The sequence below is a fragment of the Leuresthes tenuis genome, unplaced genomic scaffold (assembly GCF_036924035.1).
Source record: "Leuresthes tenuis unplaced genomic scaffold, fLeuTen1.0.hap1 SCAF_16, whole genome shotgun sequence".
Taxonomy (NCBI): Eukaryota; Metazoa; Chordata; class Actinopteri; order Atheriniformes; family Atherinopsidae; genus Leuresthes; species Leuresthes tenuis.
The window spans coordinates 18,239,007-18,262,928 of record NW_027325370.1 but is presented as its reverse complement, the minus strand read 5'-3'; the positions used below and the strand labels follow the sequence as shown (position 1 = coordinate 18,262,928).

General features: G+C 38.2%; 1 protein-coding gene across 2 annotated transcripts; it reads left to right on the top strand.

Annotated features, from left to right (window-relative positions):
- The first annotated feature begins 3,527 nt into the window (after nt 1-3,527).
- On the top strand, nt 3,528-23,417 carry hck (HCK proto-oncogene, Src family tyrosine kinase). Of its 2 annotated transcripts, none has more exons than XM_072366510.1 (13): nt 3,528-3,728; nt 13,478-13,608; nt 15,927-15,960; nt 16,393-16,486; nt 16,584-16,679; nt 16,912-17,015; nt 18,167-18,316; nt 18,735-18,887; nt 18,989-19,171; nt 19,392-19,468; nt 20,431-20,584; nt 20,908-21,039; nt 21,351-23,417. In XM_072366510.1, the coding sequence occupies exons 2-13, from the start codon at nt 13,486-13,488 to the stop codon at nt 21,551-21,553; spliced, it is 1,503 nt and encodes a 500-aa protein (XP_072222611.1). In that variant the 5' UTR covers nt 3,528-3,728; nt 13,478-13,485; the 3' UTR covers nt 21,554-23,417. The 2 variants fall into 2 exon arrangements, with proteins under 2 accessions (XP_072222611.1, XP_072222610.1); XM_072366509.1 differs by having other exon boundaries at nt 3,528-3,732.
- Nucleotides 23,418-23,922: the final 505 nt, after the last annotated feature.

Sequence of the window (23,922 nt, the reverse complement as noted above, 5' to 3'; positions counted from 1 at the left end):
CATCTCTCCATTAATCAAATGTGATTGACTGTGCTACTGTAAGTGTATTACTGTGCCTCCACTTTCAGAATATACTAATCTCTCAAAATAAATTGCTGTGCTGTTGGTCTTGACCAACGTTTAGTTATCATCAGTTATAAACTTTTAGAAACTGTTGTGTGAATACACTGTTTCTGATCCTGAAATAAAATTCCATTCTTAAGGGTTGCCTCCGTGTATGACTCAGTTTTTTTATGTTTTGTGACATGAAAGATTTACCACAAGCCTCTTTTACACAATCCTCAGTGAAAAACGATGAGCGTTCTGGTAAGTAGAGGCAACGTCAAGTGTGACATATTGTTTAGGACACTGAAAGAATAGTAGTGAACTGATCAACCAAAGCTCAACAATTGAAAGTGTCATGCATCCATGAGGTAAGAATGCAGGAACTTAGCTTAAAGTCGCATAGATTTGTCTGTGTTGCACTGAAGAAATTCACTTTATGGTGGCGTTTCCCCAAAGGGAAGTGACCAATGGAAACTTAAACTATTTCAGTGTGAAATTACTTTTTACTTCCTTTTTTCTCATTTATCATAATCCTCATTTAAATGCAAACCGAGACTTTTTTCATACATGGATGAAGAGTAAAGATACTTTAAAAACAGTTATCTGCCATAAAGTTATACACATTACAAACATTACACAGGATTTTTTTTTTATTAGACCAACTCTTTGTTAAGGAATATCACAAAAGCTGGAGCCATAGTGTCTTGCAGTAACGGCATTTACTTTAACCATTTCAGCATTAGCATTAGCATTAGCCTACCCCTTTGCCCTGCCTCATTTCAAACATATGTGCCCAAATAGTTTTTGTTCAACTTTGTTTCTATTTACCATGAGATGAGACACTTCCGCTCAAACTGACAGCTCAGTGAGCTTGTCTCTACGCAGTCTGATAGCTGTGGTGCAGGAAGAGGTCAGCATGTGATACAATCCATCAGAGACATCAGTACTATGGACACACAGTCTTGTGCAACAGCAGCTATTAGAAATAGCTTGATTCTGGATTCTATTTTAGGTTTATTAAGGAATTATTTTAAGTGGAACTCCTTTTGTGCACAAGCCCAACATTCAGAGAAATGATAAACACCACAGAGGATCTCTTTAATCCGTTGTCGCCAGCAAAACAAGGACAGTTTGTGGCGCAGCTGTTTGTGCCAAGGCCAAATTTCAAGTTAAACTTAAATATGCTCTCCTCTAACTTTGTTGCTGTGCAACGTCATCTCTTACATCCTTCAGGTGCAGCTGGCAGGCCTAACATCTTCTAAACTCTGCTTTTGTCATGGTACTTCAGTTTCTATCTTGCAGTCTGCAGAGGGGGTGTCGCTGTACTGTTCTACACATGGTGCTGACGCAGTTCTGTTGTTGTATATATGCCTGTGACTGATGCAGAAATTGTTGTAAAGGCTTCAGCTTCTGCAGAGTGTATTATGGCACAGTTCATGGGCTGGGATAGTGTAGTGGTATGAGTGCACCTTTCGTGTGGGAGACCTGGGTTCAAATCCCCTGCATGACAGGTATTACCTCCAGTAGGGGTCCTTAGACAAGACCCCCTTACCCTACTTGTAAGTCACTTTGGATAAAAGCATCTGCCAAATGCATGAACATAACATTACAGTAGACAAGAACGTCTTTTTATGAAACGAGAGAGCTTCACCATCTTCAGCTTCCTGAGTTAAAAACGTTTGTTGGCTAGAAATTGTCAGAGACTATGAATGCAGCTCATTTCAATGTGTTCATGCACAACACTGGATATCTGTCTATATATTCCAGCCACAGTGGTGTTGTTTTCAAAGCTTCTCTTTATAGTTTCTGCTGTTATTTGCTTTTACACTTTGGAAAACAATATGTGCTACATTTGAAAATGGCTGATTGTTTTACAAAATAGGAGTTTGTAGACTATTGGTTATGTGTGGTGATTAGGCTTCTGTTGGCCCATTTTTGGCCTTGGATAATGGTGTAGCTGTAATGGACTATCTGGGGTGTACCCAGCCTCTCACCCTCTATCCCATATTTGGGATAGGATCCACCCTCTGTTACCCTGACTTTGATTAGGCAGGTATAGAAAATGGATGAATGGATAATGGAGTGGACAGAGTAAGTGTGGCTGCCCAGACTCATAGATCATTGGTCATTGGTAGTGTGAAGTCTCATGCTACAACTCAGCAATAGCATTGTGTCAGTGCTCCAGATTGAAATGTTGCAATAACTATTTGATGGACTATCAAAAGAATTCTTAATTCACAAAAAAAAGCACTCAACTTTGGGAGCTCAGTTGTTGCATGACTTCTTCTTTTTGTGACTGCCGTGTGCGAAAATAGCATAACCCGCAGAGCAATTTTGATGGAAAATACAGCAGCTTAGAACCACACAAACTTTTCCATGGTTTCAAAACCCTTCTAAAACAATCCACACAAGGTTGGAATCTAACTAGATCAAAGAACTAGGAAATGAACAACAATTATGTAAAATAGCAACAGAATGCAGGAACAGTTCTCTCATGCCTGAGCACTTCGTGACACTTTGTCAGGAGAGCAGTGAACTCGGCTCCATCTGGAAAAAAGATCTCAGACATGAGGCCATTCCAGTCTTTGTTATTCACTTGTTCAGGAAGCATCACAGACCGCTCAGTTATTTTTTTTAATAATTAAACTAACTCTGGTCAGTGAGGAACTAGCTTCTCCCTGAAGTTTGAATATATAAAAGCTACATAGTGAGGTCTGTATGAAAAAGTCTAATTGTGTTGTGTTGCACCCACCTCAACACAACATCAGAACAACACACATTCTGCCCTTTCGTCCTCTTTCTTGGGGCTTTTTAATTATTATTTCTTATCTTGTATCATCCTTCACCGGTTTTTAAATCCTACTTCTCAATTTTTCTCATGTTATCATTCTTATCCTCGTGTCCTCTTCCACCCGTCTGTCTCCATCACTGCAGCCAGTGTTTCAGAGACAACTTTGTTTCTAATCCTGACTCTTGATTAAGGATTACAGCTGAGAGCTCACTGTCATGTGTTAATGCCGATCTGTTGTTGTGGCCTAGGGGGCTGAACCGCCCACGCATATCTCCCTCCGCACCCTGCTTCAGCGCCAGTGCGACGCACTGAGCAGGATAGCTGTCGAACTTTCATTTGAATACCTGTTTGAGCCCTGTGCCCATGCAAATGTGTCTCTCACATCTGTCCTCCTACTCATCCATTCTTCCCGTCATCCACTCATCCAAACTGCATCTAACACCAAATACTGCTTAACTGGAAAGTATTTTTTTTATCAGAAGAGGAAATAAGAACAAATAATAAATTGGATAACTATTTTAAACAGAGTTTCTGTTCTGTTCTATTCTGTTTTAACGCTCAAGATACTTTTTTTTTACCTGTCCATTTTGTCAAAATAGCGCCGAAGAAGTGGCTAAAAAGTGACTGTGGTTGTTTCAGCCAGTGAAACCAAGAGCACGAATGACGTTGTTCCTCTTTTCACCGCCTCATCTGTCAAATGCGCACAACTCAAACTTCCTCCTGTGAGTTCAGTGCGACGCGCACCGCCATCCTGTCCGCATCTTTAGCCGAACCCTGCAGGGTTGAGGATGGAAGCTACTAAAACGAAATGAGGAATATTCTTTACGCAATCACCCCAGTCTAGAAGATCATTTACAACTGCAGTGATACGAGTCGAAGTGATTACAGCGCGGTAAGTGAATTTTCCTGCTTGTGAGGCCCAAGTGCTTGAAAAGGTGTTAAAACCTAAAGTAGGAAAAAGATCAAGTGAAATTTAAGACAGAATGAAAAGGCGTTTTTTTTATATAGATTATTATCATGATTGATATATGAACAGAAATAGTTTTACAAAGAGGATGCTCGGTTTCAAAAGAGGAACTTCGGGGTCTCTGAGCTGAGGCAGCCGTCGCCTGTAGGCGTTACTGTACACAAATAATATGTAAAGGACTCAGTAATGTGCGAAAACCACGCAAAGAAACAGATAAACACAGATTAACATCATGTTCTTCTACTGGTAGTTTTACCGGGTAAGGAGTCCTCACTGAATATAGAGCTGAGTATCAACTGTTTCTCTTTCTTGTATGTGTCAGTTATTTTTAGACTGCCCGTGTAGACAAAACCAGAAACCAAACTAGTTTCAGTTCTATGCTCTCACACTGTCTATACATGACATGTCCGTTAATTCCAAATGAGCTATGGAAAAACAAAAACAGAGCCCCCCAAAGACCCCTGAAGACAGAGATATTACTGTACTTGTACACTGAAGCGTGTGAGTCTCTTAATACAGCTGTCTTTAATCTTAAGGAAGTCTTAGTGTGTTACGCACGCTGAAGAACTATTGGTGTTACATCATAATGGTGACTAAAAAGCCTTGCCAGTCCCATCTGCCTCGTTTTTCCCCAAATGTCTTAAACAGAAAAGTAAAGAGTCATTGCACCCCAATAAGTCCAAATGACTCAATGGGTTAGAAAACAGTAAGAATATAGTGTATTAGATAATCGGTAGCAATTTGAAATTCAGTGTAAACTGAAATAGATTCAGTAAATTGTCATTTTTTGTCAAGTTTTTTTTTGTCAAATTTTTCCAACTTACTTCAACAAAATAATTCTGGTTTTCGCTGGTTTTTAGTTCAGAATTATGAATTCATAATCATTTGACGTGACGCTTCTTGTTGACGTGATCCTGCTGAGGTCTCTCGCAACTTACTGAATTAAGTTTGTAATTAAACAGAAGTAGCACATTACACAAAAATACTCGCATGCATGTTTTGAGTGTTAAATCTGAAAAAAAAAAACTTTTTGTGTGTGTGTGTGGTTTAAATAACCTTTGCGTGATGGAAATTGGGAGTGTCTGAAGGCCAATGCACAGGCCAATGCACAGCCCCTACCATAAAGTCCTTGAATGCAGCATCATCAGAGAATGACATGGCTTTAACTGCCACATCTCCGAAATTCATTGTGTCAGTCAAACCTGACAAAGATGTCAAATGTCGGTGTCAGTTGAACTTAACATCTTACACACTTACACTTATCAGGTTTTCTAAAGCTCAACTTATTCAACCTTTTAAAAACTGTACATTCTTTAAGTAATCATTCGACCTTATCAGCCAAACATGTTGATTTATCTTCTCTGTAAATTATCATAAGGTGAACACAAATTCTTATTTGTCCAACTCTCAGTCCAAAACACAAGATATCACATTTGGAGTGAAATCTATGAATCTTTTAATAAGTGGTATGTAAAGGATCATTATTGAAGCATCTACATTAAAAAGCCAAAAAACTATTTGGCATATAAAACATCGTAGTGACGTAATTTTTAATGCAAGAAAATTGTAGTAAAGTATGGAAAGGAATTGTTTGTTCACTGTGTGAACAAGGTGTCTAACTTGTACATCTAATCGGATAATATTGTCAGGTTTTAGATGTGTACTATCTGCCATCTGAACTGGGTCTGACTGATCATGGCAAGTATGACACACTGAAGCATATAGACACATAAATGTTGCACTAACCGCACTGTTAAGATTAAATAGTCTTCTGATGCTGGCCAGGAAATAAAAAGTGAGAAACACTGCAAGGTGAGTTATTCTTATGTTCAGTCTTAACTTGACAATAGTATAGCAAGTGGCAGGCAGGAGTAAAGCTATTTATTAATTTATTTTTGTCCCTCCTTCCTTCATTTCTGTGGCTAATGGCAGGTGATGTTTTGGCCTGAGGCAGTTCCAGACAGGTACACACAGCTTGGCAGCTTCTCACAGCTCAAAACATTTACAGCTGCTGCAGAAATCACCCCTCATAACAGAACACACATGAATTATTCCTGTTCTCTGTCTCTTGAGAGAGTCTTCGCTCGTATGTCCTGCTAAAGCAAATTAGTTTAGAGGCAGTATAATTCATCGGATCCTGCCTAAATGAGGCCACAATATGAACATAAGCTGAACTGAACACGGACCTGCTCACGAGTGCTGCTATAAACGTAGTGTTCAGCTGTAAGTCATTGCAGCAAACAGTGTCTTATTGCTTGATGTGTTGAAATGATTGGGATAATCGTTCACTTGTTATCTACAAAAACTGAGGGCATGTGCTGAATGTGGTTGTTTGTCCAGGGGTCTAGATATATGACTGCCAAGCCTGATGTTAGAGCTGGTGCTTATTTGCATGGTACAGATATGATTCTAGTGAACTGGGCCTTCATATGAATGCTTGACTCAGAGTTAGAGCATGTTAGAGGCAGCAGTTCATATTTTCATTTTCATTTAGGAATTGTGAAGGACTTGAATATTTGAGCTAAACTACCAGTGTTCATTATATTAATTTAAAGATAAAGTGTAGGACAAGTGTAGGAAAAATGTTGCGCAAGAAATTCAAACCTTTTCCAAAATAGTTTAAAAAAAAAAAAAAGGTCAGTTAAGCCCATCAGTGCATGATTAGTCAGAGATTCGGAAGTTACCAGTTTTATATCTTGTGTCTGTGACAATCCTATTCAGATGCTAAAGCTAGAAGAGGTTAGCGGAATTTGTTATTGTTCAAATTTTTAATAGAAAGAAGAAGAAGAAACTTGCTATTCAGGCGAAAGTTGCAGCCTAAAAAAGAAAGTGTTGAGAACCAGATAGATTTGCACTGTCATGGAAAACCTTTTCAACTCTATAGATGCCTTTTTATTTTACAAAGTAATCAAAAAGTTGACAGTTCACTCGAAGTTCTATATCATCAAAATAGGCTACCGAACAGGTTAAACATCTGCTTTATAGTTCAACTTGATCAAAATAGACACGAGAAACAGATAGAAAACACAGATAGGAACACGAGAACATGCTTTTTTAAACATGGCTGAGAAAAATGGCTGTCCTCGTCTAGACATTACCAGTTAAAACAGGGTTATTTTAGAATGCGGCAATGTTAACCTCTGAGAGAATAAATAAACATTATTCCTCTTTCAAGTAAGACGAATAATTAAAGAAAATTTAACCCAAGCTTTTTTCTGCGTGGGTTCACTATGCTCATGGTGACTAATGCCAGCTGTGTAAAATGCTAATATAGTGTTTGCTGAATTGCTAACTGTTTCTCACAGTTGTTTTAAGTATGTGTCTGAGGAATTGAATTGTGCCTTTAAATAAACTATTTCAATATAGTCTTGGGATATCGAGTTTGACTCACCATGGCATTATCTTAGTGTTAGATCTTGTGGCCCATTAGCAGCCATTTTGTTGTTAGCATTAGAGCTATGGTGAAGTTTGAGTCATAACTTTCTCAATATGACATATTTTGGATTGAAACCAACTGTGTATTCAGCATTATTAGAGAGATTTAACTGCAGCTGCAGATAGTAGTCTAAAATCATTGTTAAATTTGGTTATCATCATTATATACTCGGCACAACTGACCATTAAAGTCCATCATTAACCACCTTCAAATTGATTTTCTCTTAACTTTTTTTAATGATAATTTTTGTGCAGATTATACATACGGCATATTAGTGTTTATAGGCAAACATTGCTTTACTTGGATAGGGCGAGGTTTCTCTTTGCCACTTTTTTGGGTCCATATGCAAAGCTGAAGGTAACCAGCTGCTGACTGTAGCCATTGATTTGGTCACAGATATGACTTTTGTCTTTGAGTTCCTTTACCATGTTGAATGTAATCTATTTCATAGAATATAGTTAGATCAAAACTATTATTAATTTGTGTCTTTTAACTGGAAAGGTCTATTTTCAAAGTTGATGTGGTCTAGACAGATAAGTCGCACAGTAATGGAAAAAACAAAAAGTTCACAGAACTGAAACTGTGACCATGTCAGAAGGAATTTCTCATAGATTTCTCTTTCATATCCCCAACAACAGAACAAACTTATATATTGCCATGTAGGCATTTTTTGTACCAAAATGGCACTCGTTTTCGTAAAGTAGTGTATGCAAAACAGAAACCTAAGTCATAGATTAGAAATTAGTTTAATAATTTTACACTAAACTGGTGCGAAAGGCTCTGGCCTAACCACTGTTTTCTATGTATTAGGATGACAAATGACACTTTATGGTCAGACTGCTGTTTAGCATGATGATTGTGTAACAAGCTATAGTATATCATTTCTAACTTTCCAGTGACACAGTAATATACATCTGTAGGTGTGAGAAACATAGCTTTCCATGCCTCCAAAGGTTGGATGCCGTACGTGGTATTTTTTTGTTAAATTAGATGACAAAAAAAGTTTAAGAAATGCTAATGCAATGCACAGATAGATAGCTAAAGAAATCAAATTGTCTTCAGAATATTTTACAACTGATGTTGTATAGAAAAAATTGAATGGTTGCAGAAAAATATCTAGCAGGAGGCAGAAGAAATATTGTCACATGTGAGATAGCTGGCACCATGATAAGATGAAATGGAGATAGGTTGCATTTTGTATATTTGTTTAATAGTTGCTAGTTAAACTTTAACACCATAAATCAAATATGTATACGTCATATTATCATCAAAACTTACTTGACTTTATGTAGTCTTTAGGCTCAAATATGTGGCTTCAGTAGTTCAATTTTAGAAATCATCTGTTCATGTGATGGAGGAATGCACAATGCATGTAGGGCATGTGGCCTGAATAGCCCCTGCAGTAAGTAGTGCATGTGCCTGTGATTGAGGAATAGCATAGAACCTCAACAGTATTTGCACCATTGTTTTAGCCAAGATTATGCTACAATATATTTCTTACAAATTATATTTAATTTCCCAACTTTCCCTTTTGAAAATTTCCCGTTTATTCCCATTCCCATAAATTCCTCTTAATTCACACAGAAAGTACACACTCTATAGACAGAGTTTATATGTGTTATCCCCAATTCAGCTTGTTTCAGAGGTCATTCATTATTGGCTGAGCTATTAAAGAAGCTACTTTTAGTTTCAGGAAATATGCTTATTTGCTTTCTTTCCTCTGACTTTATTAAACATGACTGATGCTGTTGTATTTCTATGCTATAAGCTACACCCAGCAGGGGATTCAGTATGCAGAGCTGAAACTGATGAGACTCTAACAGCTGGTCTGAAGTTCAATTATTGACCCATAATATGTAATTTATTTAATCCATGGTTTTTATGGACTTACAGGTTGTTACAGGTCATGCTCCTTTTTGGAAGCCCTGCTGTTAGGACATCACTCATGAATGTACATAGTTTTTTATTAGTTTATTTTACAATATATATTTGTGAATATATAAAAAAATCAAATCAGCTGTCTATAAATGATAATTTAACTATGATATGATAACTTATGGTATAATGAAATGTGTTTTCACTGTTACGAGGCCGTTGCCATTGTTGCTGGTAACTTCAGCGATTAGAGAATTGATGTCCCATCTGTAGCTATGGGAAACATTTATGTACCTTGAGTACTAGTACTACCTCAAACACTGCATTTTGGAAACATTTTTGTCTTTGATAAAAGGTTCAGACTTTTCCTTTAATGATTGAGCTCTGGACTCCACCCAGGAGTCATAGCTGAGACTGTCCATGTGTCACGATTAAGGTGCAGAGTGTTACATATTAACATTTTACACTACCAGGAGCAATCAGGCAACATGATGCTAACGTGAAACTATGTAATTATTAAAATTCAAACCTAACCAACTTAACCCTACGCCTTAGCCCTTAGGTTCACAGCAAAGTAGAAAAATGAAAAGTACTTAGACAGCTTTGGTCTGACAGGGCTTTAACTCCGTTCTGCGGTGCGCTAAGCAACAGATTATTGCCACTCTCTACCTTTTCCCTACCTCCTCTTAAGCATTTTTGGCCTTATTATAGTTGTTCAAAATTCTCACGTTTGACACTTTACTTATTATATACCATAGGAGTGGCCTAAATGTGGTTGTCTCACCCCAAAGGTGTTGGCAACCTTGGCTCCATAATATCAACCAGTTACAGTGATCTAATATTAATGTCTAAGCAGATATCATTTCCAAAGTATTTAAACACAGTGCAGTGTGGATACACATTCCTGTCACTAATTCATTTCTTTAATTTCTTATTCAATGTAAGTTTTTACATGTGTTTAAGGAATTTCTTCCTGACTATGTGTAGGCTCCGCTGCAAAACCTCAGCTGACCGAAGGCGCAGGCGTATGCATGATTCACGAGTCAGTGCGTAAGCGTTGTAACGTTTCTGATGGGAAAATTGTGCTCTGATTCGTATGGGTAATTATGAAACTGGTAATGAATACAAATAGAAAGTTTTATGTTCATTGTATATTGTGTATCAACGAAAGGTCAAGCAGCCTTTAAAGGTACTGTGAGTTAAAGTGAAGTTCCCCTGGTGATGGCATCAATGGGAAGTAATACCCTGACCCCTTATACCAGAAATATACACAAACACGGTTTACATCGTCAATAAGAATTGAATTCTAATCTTCAAAAAGTTTCTCATGTGCTGATGTTGAGACACATCTTTGACATTATCATTTGATCAAGTGATAATCAAATGAAGCCTTAACACAGCGACTGCGTCTGTGTGAAGCTTTCTCCTGCCTTCAGGTTTTTATTTCTCACTTAGCAAGCCTAGTGAAACCATTTTTACTGAGACTATGTGCCAGTGTTGGCCTGCCTTTGACATGTATTGCCGTTGCATTAAACATGGGCTTCAGACAAATCAATTTTTACTGAGCCAAACTGGGGCAATATTTTACCATCAGATTCCTGCTGACCTCCATTTTTCAACTGTGAAAATGGGACCGAGAGCCATGTCCGTTCATCACGTTCAGCAATTTCTCAGAAATTTTTTTAGTAGATGTCAAACAGTCGATCATCCTTTTATTAGACATCAGAAGGGGAACATTGTACCGACAAAAGACAAAAAAGGAAGCAAATATGTTAACACCACATTTTTTTTTCCCTAGTAACACCACTTCCTGAGTCTTCAAATTAAACATTTTCCATTGCTATACCTACTGCACACGAGTGACACAAGGCCACAGAGGCCATTCTGATTCTAACTACAGTTACACCTCATGCAGAACATTTAAAGCTCTTCAACTGACGATGTCTCTTGGCATTTGAGATTTGTTTACTGGCACCTCACAGTAGCTCTGTTGTGACTCTTTACAGGGCTTTGCATTGCAAACACTCATAACCAACACAACTTCCTTTAGTGCAATAATCAGCCTCTACAAGCAGAGGGATTGAACCTGCTGACCAACCGTCTCTGTTGTGTCCTCTCCCGTCTGTGCAGCTGACATGCTATAAAACATTACATCTGTGTCCCGTCACAGACTTCCTCTTTGTTCTTGCTCGTTCTTGTTTGTTAACCTTTGTTTCATTGATCTGCATTTACATGCATAAATACATAAATGCTGTGTGGTACGAGGACCAAACTACACACTCCCTAGATGATAGGGATAGGTGTGTCTTGTGTGGAAATACATTCATTGCCACGAAACATGAGACCTCGAAGTGTTGTTTCTCGAAAGATCTTTATCGCATTCATACTGACAGCAACACTTCAGTTGTTAACATCTGTTAAAACTATTAATTATTCAGGATATACATCAGCAGTGTAGTGATTAGAGAATGTTACAACACCCTTATAAATAAGCATATGTTGTGCTATCACCCAGTGAGCTGCCGAAGTTAGACCACATGTTGATGCTCTCAGTCTGTCTACTGCGGTTAGGATTATCGAACATCAGAGTCATATTTTCGTGCCGTCCCCACTCAAAATGTGACACATTTTAAAATAACATTAATTTATTGTAAGGGCCAACTGCCAAAGACAATGTTTTAGTTCTCCATTATACCTCTGATTCACACACGGCTCCACACTAGTTATTTTTCATCAGTATTTATGTCTTTCAATGACTAGTAGGGACGTTTAGCACATTGAACATCGTGGATATAACACTAATTGTTTTTGGACAGTTTGAATAAACAGTCAATCGCACAAAATCAAAGCAAGAATTTCACTTCAGCATGGAGGTGTTTATGCAGTTATACCCTTTCTAATTTCTAGACCTCCACAATAAATACATTTCTATAACTTGTGAAACTTTTTTTAAGAAAGTTGAAGTGGACACGGTACTAGTTTTTGCAACAAATGTGGGTTAAACACATTCATTATTTAAGTGTTAATAAATATATGTTCACACTATACCTGTGCACACTCTGGTGCAGAAGTTACACCACTGAAGGTCAGCAAAACTTGTAAACTTAACCTGAGAACGAACGTTTTTCCATAAATCTCTGCTGTGCTGGAATTTGGAAGCTATTGGTAGAAATACAACAAATTATAATAGAATAGGAAGCACTGTGATCTTGGGATCTTTGAGTCAAGAGATCCCACGGCTCCTCACAGTCTTCCACATTGCACCATTACATTTCTACAGTACCCTAAATAGACTAATAAACACTGTTTCTTTGTGCCTTTCATGTTTAGGTGGAGTGTTGCTCTGTTCTTCAAAAGGACGTTTGGCAGATGCCAACAGTTGTTTGTGAACTCTAATTTCATTATTAGAGACTAATTCCTACTAAGTGCTTTGAATACAGCTTAATCAGTTTATGTATTAATCACTTAATCACAGACGATCACTATGTCACTTTGAGGCTGAGTAATGTACATTTGATGCATTTCCAGCTACGTAAATTGACTAATAATCAGAGGACTAAATTTCTAAATATTTTCAGCTCTTTTCCTGCTACACCTCCAACTTTGTTTCTAGTTTGTTTAATTTTTTAATAAAGCATCAGCCAGTCCAGTTAAGTATTTCAGCATTGTCCTCTATTCAAATTAGACCTCCACTCTTAAATCGTCCTCTGAATATTAGTTATAAGAAGAATGAATGTTCCTACTGATGGATGGAATATTGTATCAAGTATTTTCCACCCCTCTAACTAGTTTTAGGCACCAAAACAGCTTTGTTAGGTTTAGGAAAAATAGGGGTCTGTTATTGCAATGCATAACACAATTAATGTCTTCAAAATCCATTTTAAAAGCAGAGTAGAGCTTGGTTTTAAACTGAAACTGAACCACAGTACCTCAGGCTGGGGTCCAATGTTTTCAATTATGCCAACTTTACGGTTTCATAAATATGTCATCTCACATCCTCATTTTCTCACGTAATTGTGACTATGGCTGGAAACGGTTGGTATCACAACCAAGCTTCATTGTGGGTTGTAAGCAGCAGTTTGCTTGAACAGCCTATGAGTTCTTGTTTTTTTTGTGCTTTTGTAACAAAGGTTTAAAACGAGCAAGTAAACGGTAAGATCAAATGTGTTTCAAAAGACTTTGTCAGTAAATTAAAATATCTTTTGTGTTCTGCACATTTGGTTTATGGTTGATGATACATTGGTGTGACCTTCAAGACTTTCCATGTTTCTCTGCGTAAGAGATCAAGTGAGGTTTGGTTAGTTTTGACAGTTTCTCTGCAGCTTTCACATCTAGCTGTCTCTCCTCTCTCGTCATCTTGCAGACGGCACCATGGGCTGTGTGGGCTCAAAGAAGGAGCAGGAGCCTCTCAGCAAAGGGACGGGACACGATGACCCACAGAGCCGAGCACAGACGGCCCACTATGTCAAAGACCCCACCTCTGGGAGCAAAGCTGTATGTAATAATGATATGACTGTCACATGGCACGCAGCAGCTGAGAAATTGTGGAAAATATCTCACTTAAGAGTAATCGTTTACTCTCCTTAAAAATGCAATACAACATATACAAACTACTATGACATGTCTAGCAGTAGAAGACACATTCAGGTCTAATATTTGAATTTAGAGAACAGCAGCTCTCTTTTACAGGTGTGAGTTACTTAGTTAAAACCATTAAAAGTCTCCCTCTGCTAAAAAAAAACCTAGTTAACACGCCCTTAATATTTTTTCATTGTTTTACCGGACATTATTCGCAAAATCATCCATCAGTGCCATAGTTTAAGATTTATGCTTTGAATCTACAGGGCAAGGTAAAAAAGATTGTGTTCTTCACTCAGAATATTGGAGGAATCAGTCCTGCTTGGATGGTTGTGGGTTTTCAGCTATTTTGCATGCACTGTTAGGAACCGATTAAATGAAAAGTTAGCTCAAGCTACAAGAAGAAGTTAGCCAGGAGCTATCAGAGACTAGAAGCCCAGTTTTAGCCTTACTAAGCGAGTAAGCCATAGCCGCTAGCAGCCGGGACTCAGCCCACTAGCTGCTAGACACTGTCAGTGTGCATTGATGTGTGCATGCCAAGATTACCAAACTCCAAGATTCCCATCCCCTGAATTTGGAAAAATGTCTTATCCAAGCAATCATAAGGCCATAAGAGGCTTCTTTAAAAGGCAATGATTTCTAAATGTACAATTTTGTGGAGTGCAGGAGAGATTTTATGGGATTAAAAGCTGCAAGAGTGGGATTTTGATACTTCATTATCGATTGAGTTTTGTGCTGTTTATAACAGTAGGCATTTTCCTCCAGAGTAATTATTATTATACCTGCCAAAAGCAGAAACGTGAACAAGATATTTCCAATTTTGTTAAGAGTATATGATGGGGAAAAAAGACATGTTACTCATATTTCTATTGAATTTTGGGGTAAATTGGGATTCAGTGGTTTAAATTCATAAGCAACAAATCTTAATAATAACTCATCGACCCTCTTAGAATATAGATAAAAGCTTTGATTTGAAACGTACTTTTGAACTAATATTCATTTGGTATTTTTCAAATGCAATGGTCAGATCCACCTGCAGTAATGGCCGGGCTTTAAATGACAATGAGGAAGTGTTGATGCAGAAACGGTAAAAGTGTGACGAGTTCAAAAGAGTTCAAAAGAGAAAAGAACACACAATTTCATCATTTATAGCCACAACTGATAGGAAGCAGTTCTCCGGTGCTTTTCACATTGGAATAATGCATGCCAACAAAAAGTCTTGACATGGCCCTATGACTTGTTGTGAGTTTGCATACTCGCTAGACTTGTGGCATGGCTAAAGTAACTGTGCTACTTTGTGTGACTGTGGTTTCCCTGGTCCGTGCTTCCTGTGTGCTGACTGTAACATGTCTTTTACCCTCCATAAAGAAAGAGGAAGTGACAGAAGCAGAACCAGAGCATTCAGGCAGGACATGTGTAGTCAAAAAGAGTTAAGCAACATACAGACTTGCACACAATGTATTTTCTAACAAATTAGTTTCTACGTTTACAGTCACTGAGTCTACCTGTCTTAAAATAGCTCTGCTTCTTTTCACTTTTGGATGCTTCAAGGGTTAAAGAAAACACACTTTGAAAAAAAAGTCCAACCAAATCCAACCTCAACCAAAGATAACTGCAGATGTGTTCATTTGACGTGACAAAGTCTGTCCTTCCTTTCAGCACTTTAAATGTTCATAGTCCCCTGAGTGATATTGTTACGGCTGAATTTGAGCCTTAACTTAACGGTGCTCTTTAAAATCAAGAATTTGTAGAAATGTCATTAATCATTTCGCTGGACTTTGATGTTAATTTAGTTGAACATTGTAAATAATATCTTAAGAAAACACAAAAAAAATCCTGTGTATTGTGCGTCTGTTTTTTGGTTTAGAAATCAATCTTCCAGCTATATTTATCAATTTTAGGGTCTGCAGAAAATGTCAAATTCCCAGTATATTTCCTCCTCAGCCTCAAACAGCAGATAGGCAAAGTTAAGTGCTGAAGAAAGTAAAACTAAAGAGCTAAATATTTCCATCAGGAGCTAAAATCAACCAAAATAGAAGGTGGATATTAGACTATCATCTTATAGCTTGAAAGATATGACTCCAAATGAGTCTTTACTCTTGCTTGAGTGTCATGTCGAAATGTAAATCATGAAGAGTCCAGTGTTTTTATACTCACTTTGAATCCTCAAAACAAGCTGTAAATAAGTATTTGGGAGAACTGACACCTGTGGAACGCTGTCTTTCTCTTCACAGGCCAAAATGCCTTCCAATGCGAACTCTCCAGATGGTAAGTCTATTTACTGTATTTCACTCTCACTGTAACGCAACCCTTAAACACCTCTACTTATTCCTGTATCAAAAACAGCGATGCAATGAAGTCAGGTGTGATTCTGAACTCGTGTCGACAAAACCATCAAATGCGCCAACAACAATCTGTTTTTTAGAGGTGTGACGTAGGTCAGTGTGAGTTACTTGCAGAAAAGCGTGTCTTTAAGTCTTTGAGCGTGAAAGAGGAAGGAGAGATAACTCCTCTCTCTGCCTCACCACACAGAGGACCAGCTCTGCGGCTATTATTATCAGGCATACAAAGTGTCCTCAGAAACAACATCCAACAAGCTCATGTTCACTCACATATATCAGCAAGAATATCCCTCAAAATGTTTTTTTTTTTTATGTTTGTGTGTAAAAGAAAAGATTTTCACTTATTTTACTATAATAGGTGATTCTATTGCCATGGCACTGTACGACTATGAGGCCATTCATGAGGGAGACCTTGGCTTCAAGAAGGGAGAAAAGCTCAAGATCTTAGAGGAGTAAGTAACCTGACAACTGTGTAAAAGACCACAGAAATTTGATTGTCGTGTTTATGATGTATGTCTTTAACGTCACTCTGTTCCCCTCATGCTTTAGATCAGGCGAGTGGTGGAGAGCTATGTTAATCAGCACAGGTCAGGAGGGCTTCATCCCCAGTAATTATGTAGCCAAAGATACTCTGGAGGCAGAAGAGTAAGTGTGTAATATCAATTTTTGTATATTTTTCCAAAAACACACTTAAGTGGTAGTATGTATGTTCCTCATTTAGATTTACATTTTCTCTCAAATTAGCACAATTTGTAGTCTTTTAAAGACAGGAAATAACAAGAACACAAAGCAAACACTGCCAGTTGAAAATAAGGACATGTGCGCCGAGAGCCGTTAGGAAGCTTCTATACTAACTGATCTGTTTCCTGTTGTTTAGGTGGTTCTTTAAGGGCGTGAGCAGGAAAGATGCTGAGAGGCAGCTGCTGGCCCCTGGGAACCGAATCGGATCCTTCATGATCCGAGACAGCGAGACCACCAGGGGTGAGTGAAACAAATGTCAGGTCTTTAACTGAGCTAAAGGACATAAATTAGTTAACAAATCATATGTAGGTGCTTGAGGGAAGTGTGCAACACATTTGGTGGAAGAATGCTAAACAGATGCATAAAAGGGTTAAAGTCTCGATACTAATGACTGATCATAAGAGCTGCTTTTAGAAAGAAATATCAGTGCAATTCCCCTCAACTCAAGGGGAGAGCAATTGAAAGTATGTAATTAAATTCACTGATGTACAAAGATTTGTATAGCAAATGTTTTGATGATTAGACTACAAATGGTGCGTCAGTTAGACATGACGAAATGTTGATAAGGCAAGTTAGGAGGTGGCAGATTTCAAATGAAGCTCTTTGGGCATCACGCAGAGGTGGAAATGAGGACGACATAGTTTGTGTGAGAAATAATGAGAGAAGAGGGATCACAGAGAGTGGTTTGAAGGTAAAATGTTGTACAGCAAGCGGTAACCACTCAGGTCACAGATCAACAAGAATAAACTCTGATCCAGAGAAGAATGAAAATGAGAAATGAAATAATATGAAAGCAAAAAACTGGCAGCTGGGACCAGAGAGTTTATGGGTCTACTGGTCCAACGTGTCAGCAGATCTATGGCACTGTTTTGGTTTTATGGCTGATTGTTTAAATTCACTCTCACTGCTCTTTTGAAAAAATGGTTCATGATGCAAAATAACCTCTCATAATCTATTCTACAGTACCTGCACAGCACCCAACAGTGGACAGACAATGTTAGGAACCAGCAAGCGAGATATTTTCAGAGAAAACAAACATTAGTTAGAGACAAATGAAAACAAATGAAAGCTTATCTTGCCAACTTGGATATGTGAAAGAACATTATTTCACTAACATATAAGCCATATCAGTATAAACACCATGTTTAAACAATGTTGTGTGGGCTTGCGATTCAGGCTACATAACTGCTTTTGGAAGCTTAACTGATTAGGAAGACAACAATTCAGGTTAATCCTGATTATTCTGAATTTAAAACTGTTGAGTTGGTTCAAATTAATTAATTAATGAATTAATTAATTTTCAGTTCAAAAGATATATTGGCATCAGCATTGAAAAGAACTCTATCTCCACAATGGATAACATGGTAACATATGTATCTCTTTCACCACAGGCAGCTACTCTCTGTCCGTCAGGGACCTTGATGCCCAGTCTGGTGATACAGTTAAACATTATAAAATCCGAACGCTGGACAACGGAGGATTCTACATCTCTCCCCGCATCACCTTTGGCACCCTGCAAGAGCTGGTCGGCCATTACAAGAGTAAGTTACAAGGGTGAAAACGATAGTTTGGTGGGTTCCACTGGATGATTTCAACTTGTCACAACTGCGTTTACGTTATTTTGTTAAGTTATAGTCTCTATTTATTTAAATGATCTTCTGAGTAGTGTATTGTAAATTCATATTGATCTTAATAAAATTTGAACTCATTCTATAATTAGCAACTCCAGTTCCGCCCACTGTTAAGTACTGTGCTTAAAGTTGTGCACAGCATCCTCTGCTGGCCAACTGAAACATCTTCATCCCTGGGAAACATCAAGCTCATTACATGAGTAACTTACAGCATTGCTCGCGGATTAATTTGAGCATCATTTCCAATCAAGAAAACCAATCATTTTATATACCTTAAACATACATAACATAATTAAAACATTAAAGATGTTTTTTCTGCTATATTCAGAGCAAGGAGATGGCCTCTGCCAGACTCTGACTGTTCCATGTTTGAGCCCCAAACCTGAGAAACCATGGGAAAAGGATGCCTGGGAAATCCCAAGATCATCCCTCAAACTGGACAGGAGGCTCGGTGCTGGCCAGTTTGGAGAAGTCTGGATGGGTGAGACAGATCTGTATTATAGTAGAATCCCAATTTTTCACAGATATTAGAAAGCTAGCAATCGATCGTCTAATTGTGATGTTTTTTTCTTCTGTTTTAAGCTATGTACAATAAGCACACCAAGGTGGCTGTGAAGACCATGAAGCCAGGCAGCATGTCGGTGGAAGCCTTCATGATGGAGGCCAACCTGATGAAGAGTCTACAGCACGACAAACTGGTTCGGCTCAATGCTGTGGTCACCAAGGAGGAGCCTATCTATATCATTACTGAGTACATGGAAAAAGGTATGCCTGTGGGTGAATGCCAGAGTGTGCATTTGCATGTGTGTTGTATTTGTATGTATCTATGTTTGCAGCATTTTTATTTTTGAAAAACAACATTTCTGTAGTTCTTGTTTTTGTACTGAGGTTATAATTATTTTTGCTTGTGTTGCTAATGTTGAGATCTCTTTTTTGTTTAGCTGTGTGGCATTATTTTTTTTACTGTGTTTGTGTGTAACCACAGGCAGTTTATTAGACTTCTTAAAGAGCGATGAAGGCAACCGTCTCCAACTCCCGAAGCTCATCGACTTCTCTGCCCAGGTGAGAATTTATCTGTCAGAATGAATTCATTCATACAGCTTTTCAGTTGCAGTTCTGTTGTTTTCAGTCCTCATCTGTCCCCCCTGTTATGTTAAAAAGGGAACAAAGAGGTCTTACCCATACTTGAAAAATGGAAAATTATAAAAGAAAACAATGAAAGAAAACGATAAGTCCATGTTGGTGCTGAGTGCATCAGCTGTTACATTCAGTATACATCCTGATGATATTTTCAAAAGCAGGTGTTTCAGGTTCTTCAGCAGAAGCTGAAATGCATTTCTTTTTCTGTACTTACATTTTTTATCCTCCAACTCTGAAGATAAAGAAGAAAAATGTAGCCATCTCAGGAGTGATGCTTTGAGCTAAATGTTGATGTTACGGTGATGACACGCTCACATTGACAATGTTAACATGCAGAGGGTTAACTGGTATAATGCTCATCATGCTAACCATCTTAGACTAGCATTCTAGCATGTTAGCATTCGCTGGTTAGTACTGATCCTCTGAAATAGTTTAGAATGTTATTTATGACTGATCAGAGTATAGGACCAATTTAAGCTCCCCCTGGAGAAAACATTCATGTTTTCCAAATTTCGTTTTGGTCAATCTTTTCAATTCTGCAGCTGTTGAGACACAGACATCAAAACCACAAAAGCTTTCATCACGGTGACATTAGAATAAAAGTTAGCAGATTCCCAGTTAACAGCTGTGTGAAAGAAGCTGTTGCTCAGCATGCTGGTTCTAGAGAGATGACTCCTTCCAGAGGGGGGAGGAGGGAGAGGGAAAGGAAGAGAAGGAGGGTTAAATCTGCCTAATTTAATTTAGGTTGTTAAATTAAAATATTCAGATAACAAGCAAGACTGATCTAATCCAACACTAACGGGGAAGAAGCAGAGCAGAGCATTTCCTTTCCTTTGACATTTGCTTATGTTTTGACTCTGTCACACTGAATCGCTTGTCTCCAGATTGCTGAGGGTATGGCCTACATCGAGCAGAAGAACTACATCCACAGAGACCTGAGAGCCGCCAACATCTTGGTCAATAAGGCTTTAGTCTGCAAAATTGCTGACTTTGGCCTCGCGCGTATCATTGAGGACAACGAGTACACGGCCAGAGAAGGTACTGTTTCGTTCGCTGCCATGCGTCATGTTGCCACATGCTGCACAAGTGAGGAAATGAATCCCCAAAAACAGATGAAATAACAGAAGTTGTGGATTTATCATTTCAGACGATTACTTTGTGTGTGAGAAATATGATATGATAACATAAGTGAAAGATAAGAAAGGTCAAATCAGAGTGACTCGCTTCACTGAATGAGCAAGATGTTTCAGTGGATGGGAAACTTCTCAGCAGGGTCAGCAGAAGTTAACTAATGTCTGAACAACAATGTCAACTTTACTTCAAATTTACTGACTGGGTTTTTGATTTTCCTCAATAACCAGGAGCCAAATTCCCCATCAAATGGACAGCCCCGGAAGCCATCAACTACGGCTCTTTCACAATCAAATCTGATGTCTGGTCCTTTGGTATCTTGCTCACTGAGATTATCAGTTATGGACGCACACCATACCCAGGTAGGTAGTCCCCTCATTTCAGTGTAGTTAGCTTGGTTTCATAGGACCTTCCAAAATGAGTACACCACTGTTATACTGTTGTACTGGATAAATGTTACTTGTCAAAAAAGCTATCACATGACTGAGTGAGCCACGAACATGTTTGCAAACTTCAGGTCAGTTGAGATCTCAGATGCTCACTCAACAAAGTAGCCAGAGAGAATGTTTGGGAATCATCGAAATTAGAGAGATGCATCATCTGTGTGTAATGACTACAAAAAGTGTCATACTCTGCAGTGTCTCTTAGCTCAATCTTGCACACTTGTTTTCAGGAATGACCAACCCAGAAGTGATCCGTTCCCTGGAGAAGGGCTACCGCATGCAGCGCCTGGACAGCTGTCCCACCGAACTCTATGAAATCATGCTGGAGTGCTGGAAGAACAAACCAGAGGACCGTCCCACCTTTGACTACCTACAGAGTGTCCTGGAGGATTTCTACACAGCCACAGAGAGCCAGTATCAGCAGCAGCCATGAGACATGTGTTACAGTTCGGTTTCATTCAAATGTACTGTAACAGCAGGTCCAGTTTCTACATGCAACAGTTCAAGACACACACACACACACATGTGCCGTCTCTTTGCCATTCTGTCTATTTCTACTATTCTATCTCTCTCAGGCACACATAAAGTATAGTAACATGGGATTTTACGACAATGATCTTGGGGTAGAACGTTGTATCCTTTAAGCCCTGTGTAACACTCTCAGTAATTCCAGCAACAGCGGTATAATGTGCAGAAAAAAATGTACATTTCCGACATATTTGAACCGTGAGGCTAACTGGGAAGTGTTTTCAAGTGCGGCACCACTGACGGTCATTGACACTCGCTCCAAAACATGTTCGGCTCAAACATTCTCACATAAGAATAATTTAAAAAAAGAAATAAAATGATGATAATCTTTTCTCGAGAAATACTAAATCACTCATGGCCAAAGGAATTCACGACAATTATATTATTGTGATATCAATCCAAAACTTACATTAAATATATTGCTGTCAGACTAATTAATCATCGCTTTTTGAGTTTTTCATTCCTTTTGTTAGCAAATAGATTACAAACAAATGAAGGTGTAAGGAACTTTAAAAGTGGACAAAATCCAAATGTTTTGATTTTGTTAGTTTAAATCAAATCACATGTTATTATATTCCGACTATCAACACATTATCTGCATTTTATTCTTTTAATATCATGATTATCGTCAATACCTCTATATTGCAACACCTCTACTGGATCCTCTCAAAACTGACCATAAAATAATTTAGATGCACACCAGCAGTAGTAAATACATGCAGTACACAGTGTTGATCACTGCATGATCTCAGCAATCAGAAATGTGTTTGTGTTCAATATGACAAATGACGCATAGATTATTGAGCACAATAAGGGACAGCATGACTGGGATATAGGTCACTATACTATAAGTTATCTTGCTCCAGCACACATCAAGCCATCAAGCACAACACAGATATTCTCCGATTAGGGAGTGCTGATGTGAGCAACTCAGGTCGAGCTGCCATTATCCAAGTGTTTTACATTGTGAAAGAAAAGCGGGTGTTAACAAAGTATAAAATACAGGCCTGATTATGTTCAAAATTATCTATCTACAAATAGTTTCCAGTGCGTTGTGGTTTGTTTCAAAATTGCTCTTTTTACAGTGCCTTTTTCAGTGGTTTTAAACTCAAAATGCAGGCTACTATATATTCAATAGGATCTATATGTACAGTCATACACACAAAGAGATGCTAGTATTCCGAGCTTTTTGATTTATAATGCTTGTTTTTTTTCTTTGATATTTGTTCTTTATCAGTTAACTTATTAAAAAGCAGTGCATACCTACATTTCAAACGTTTTTACTTTTCCAAAAGAGTACGGATTTAAATGATATTTTGTCTCAAACACAATTTTCTTCTAAACACAGAAGCTTCTTAAATTTTTTTTTCAGTGAGGACTAGTGACTGCTAGTTTCTCTGCGCTGATATGATCACATGTTGGTTATGTTGTTGGAAGTCGAATAAGAGTTGTTGCCCAATAAACCACACATGAGCTATCATTATAGAACTAAAACAGTAAAACTTCAAAGGGAACTTTTCTATGTAAGAATTCATACTCTATTTGGTATCTATTTCGAAAAGCTTGTAAGCAACAACATCCCAGATTTTTTTCTTATATAAAAAGGTATGTCACAATGAGCAGAATCATTGCTTAATGCTGTATATACTCATATGTTTAAGAATATTTTTGTGTCTACTTCTTTACCAATATAAATCCTTTGGCAGTTTGATAAATGCTTAGTTCAATGCAACTGTAATGAAAATATTTAAATAAATTGTTTTTGAAATGACCCAAATGTGTATCTGAGCAGCAGTCTGTATTTGATGTTTTATGTATGAACTCCACACCCGCCATGTGGATAAGTGCACATATACTGGGTCCTCTACCACAGGCCAGGCAGCAGGAGGGTTCTGTGCAGCAGTTCATACGACTGGGCCCTTCTGGACAGAGATCTCTGTTATCTGTTGGAATGACCAGTTGGGTAGCGATAACAAGTTTAACTGTCTGGATCTGGAAGCCCCACAGGATCTTAGTTCTGACTTTGGAACTTCAAAGCCATACTCAGTACAGATGTTCCTATTCACTGTTCCGATCACTTGTTTATGACCTTTCATGTATACTGTATCTGCCTGCATCTTACACCCTGAAACTATGTGCTGGGTGGTCTTTGAGGCCTCTTCTGCATCTGGGATCCTGCCTCAGCACCTTATCTTGTTATCTTGTTCTGCTATGACTGTTTTGTCCATGCTGTCTAACTTGCTTTTCTAGCCACTGATAGGACTTTTTGATATC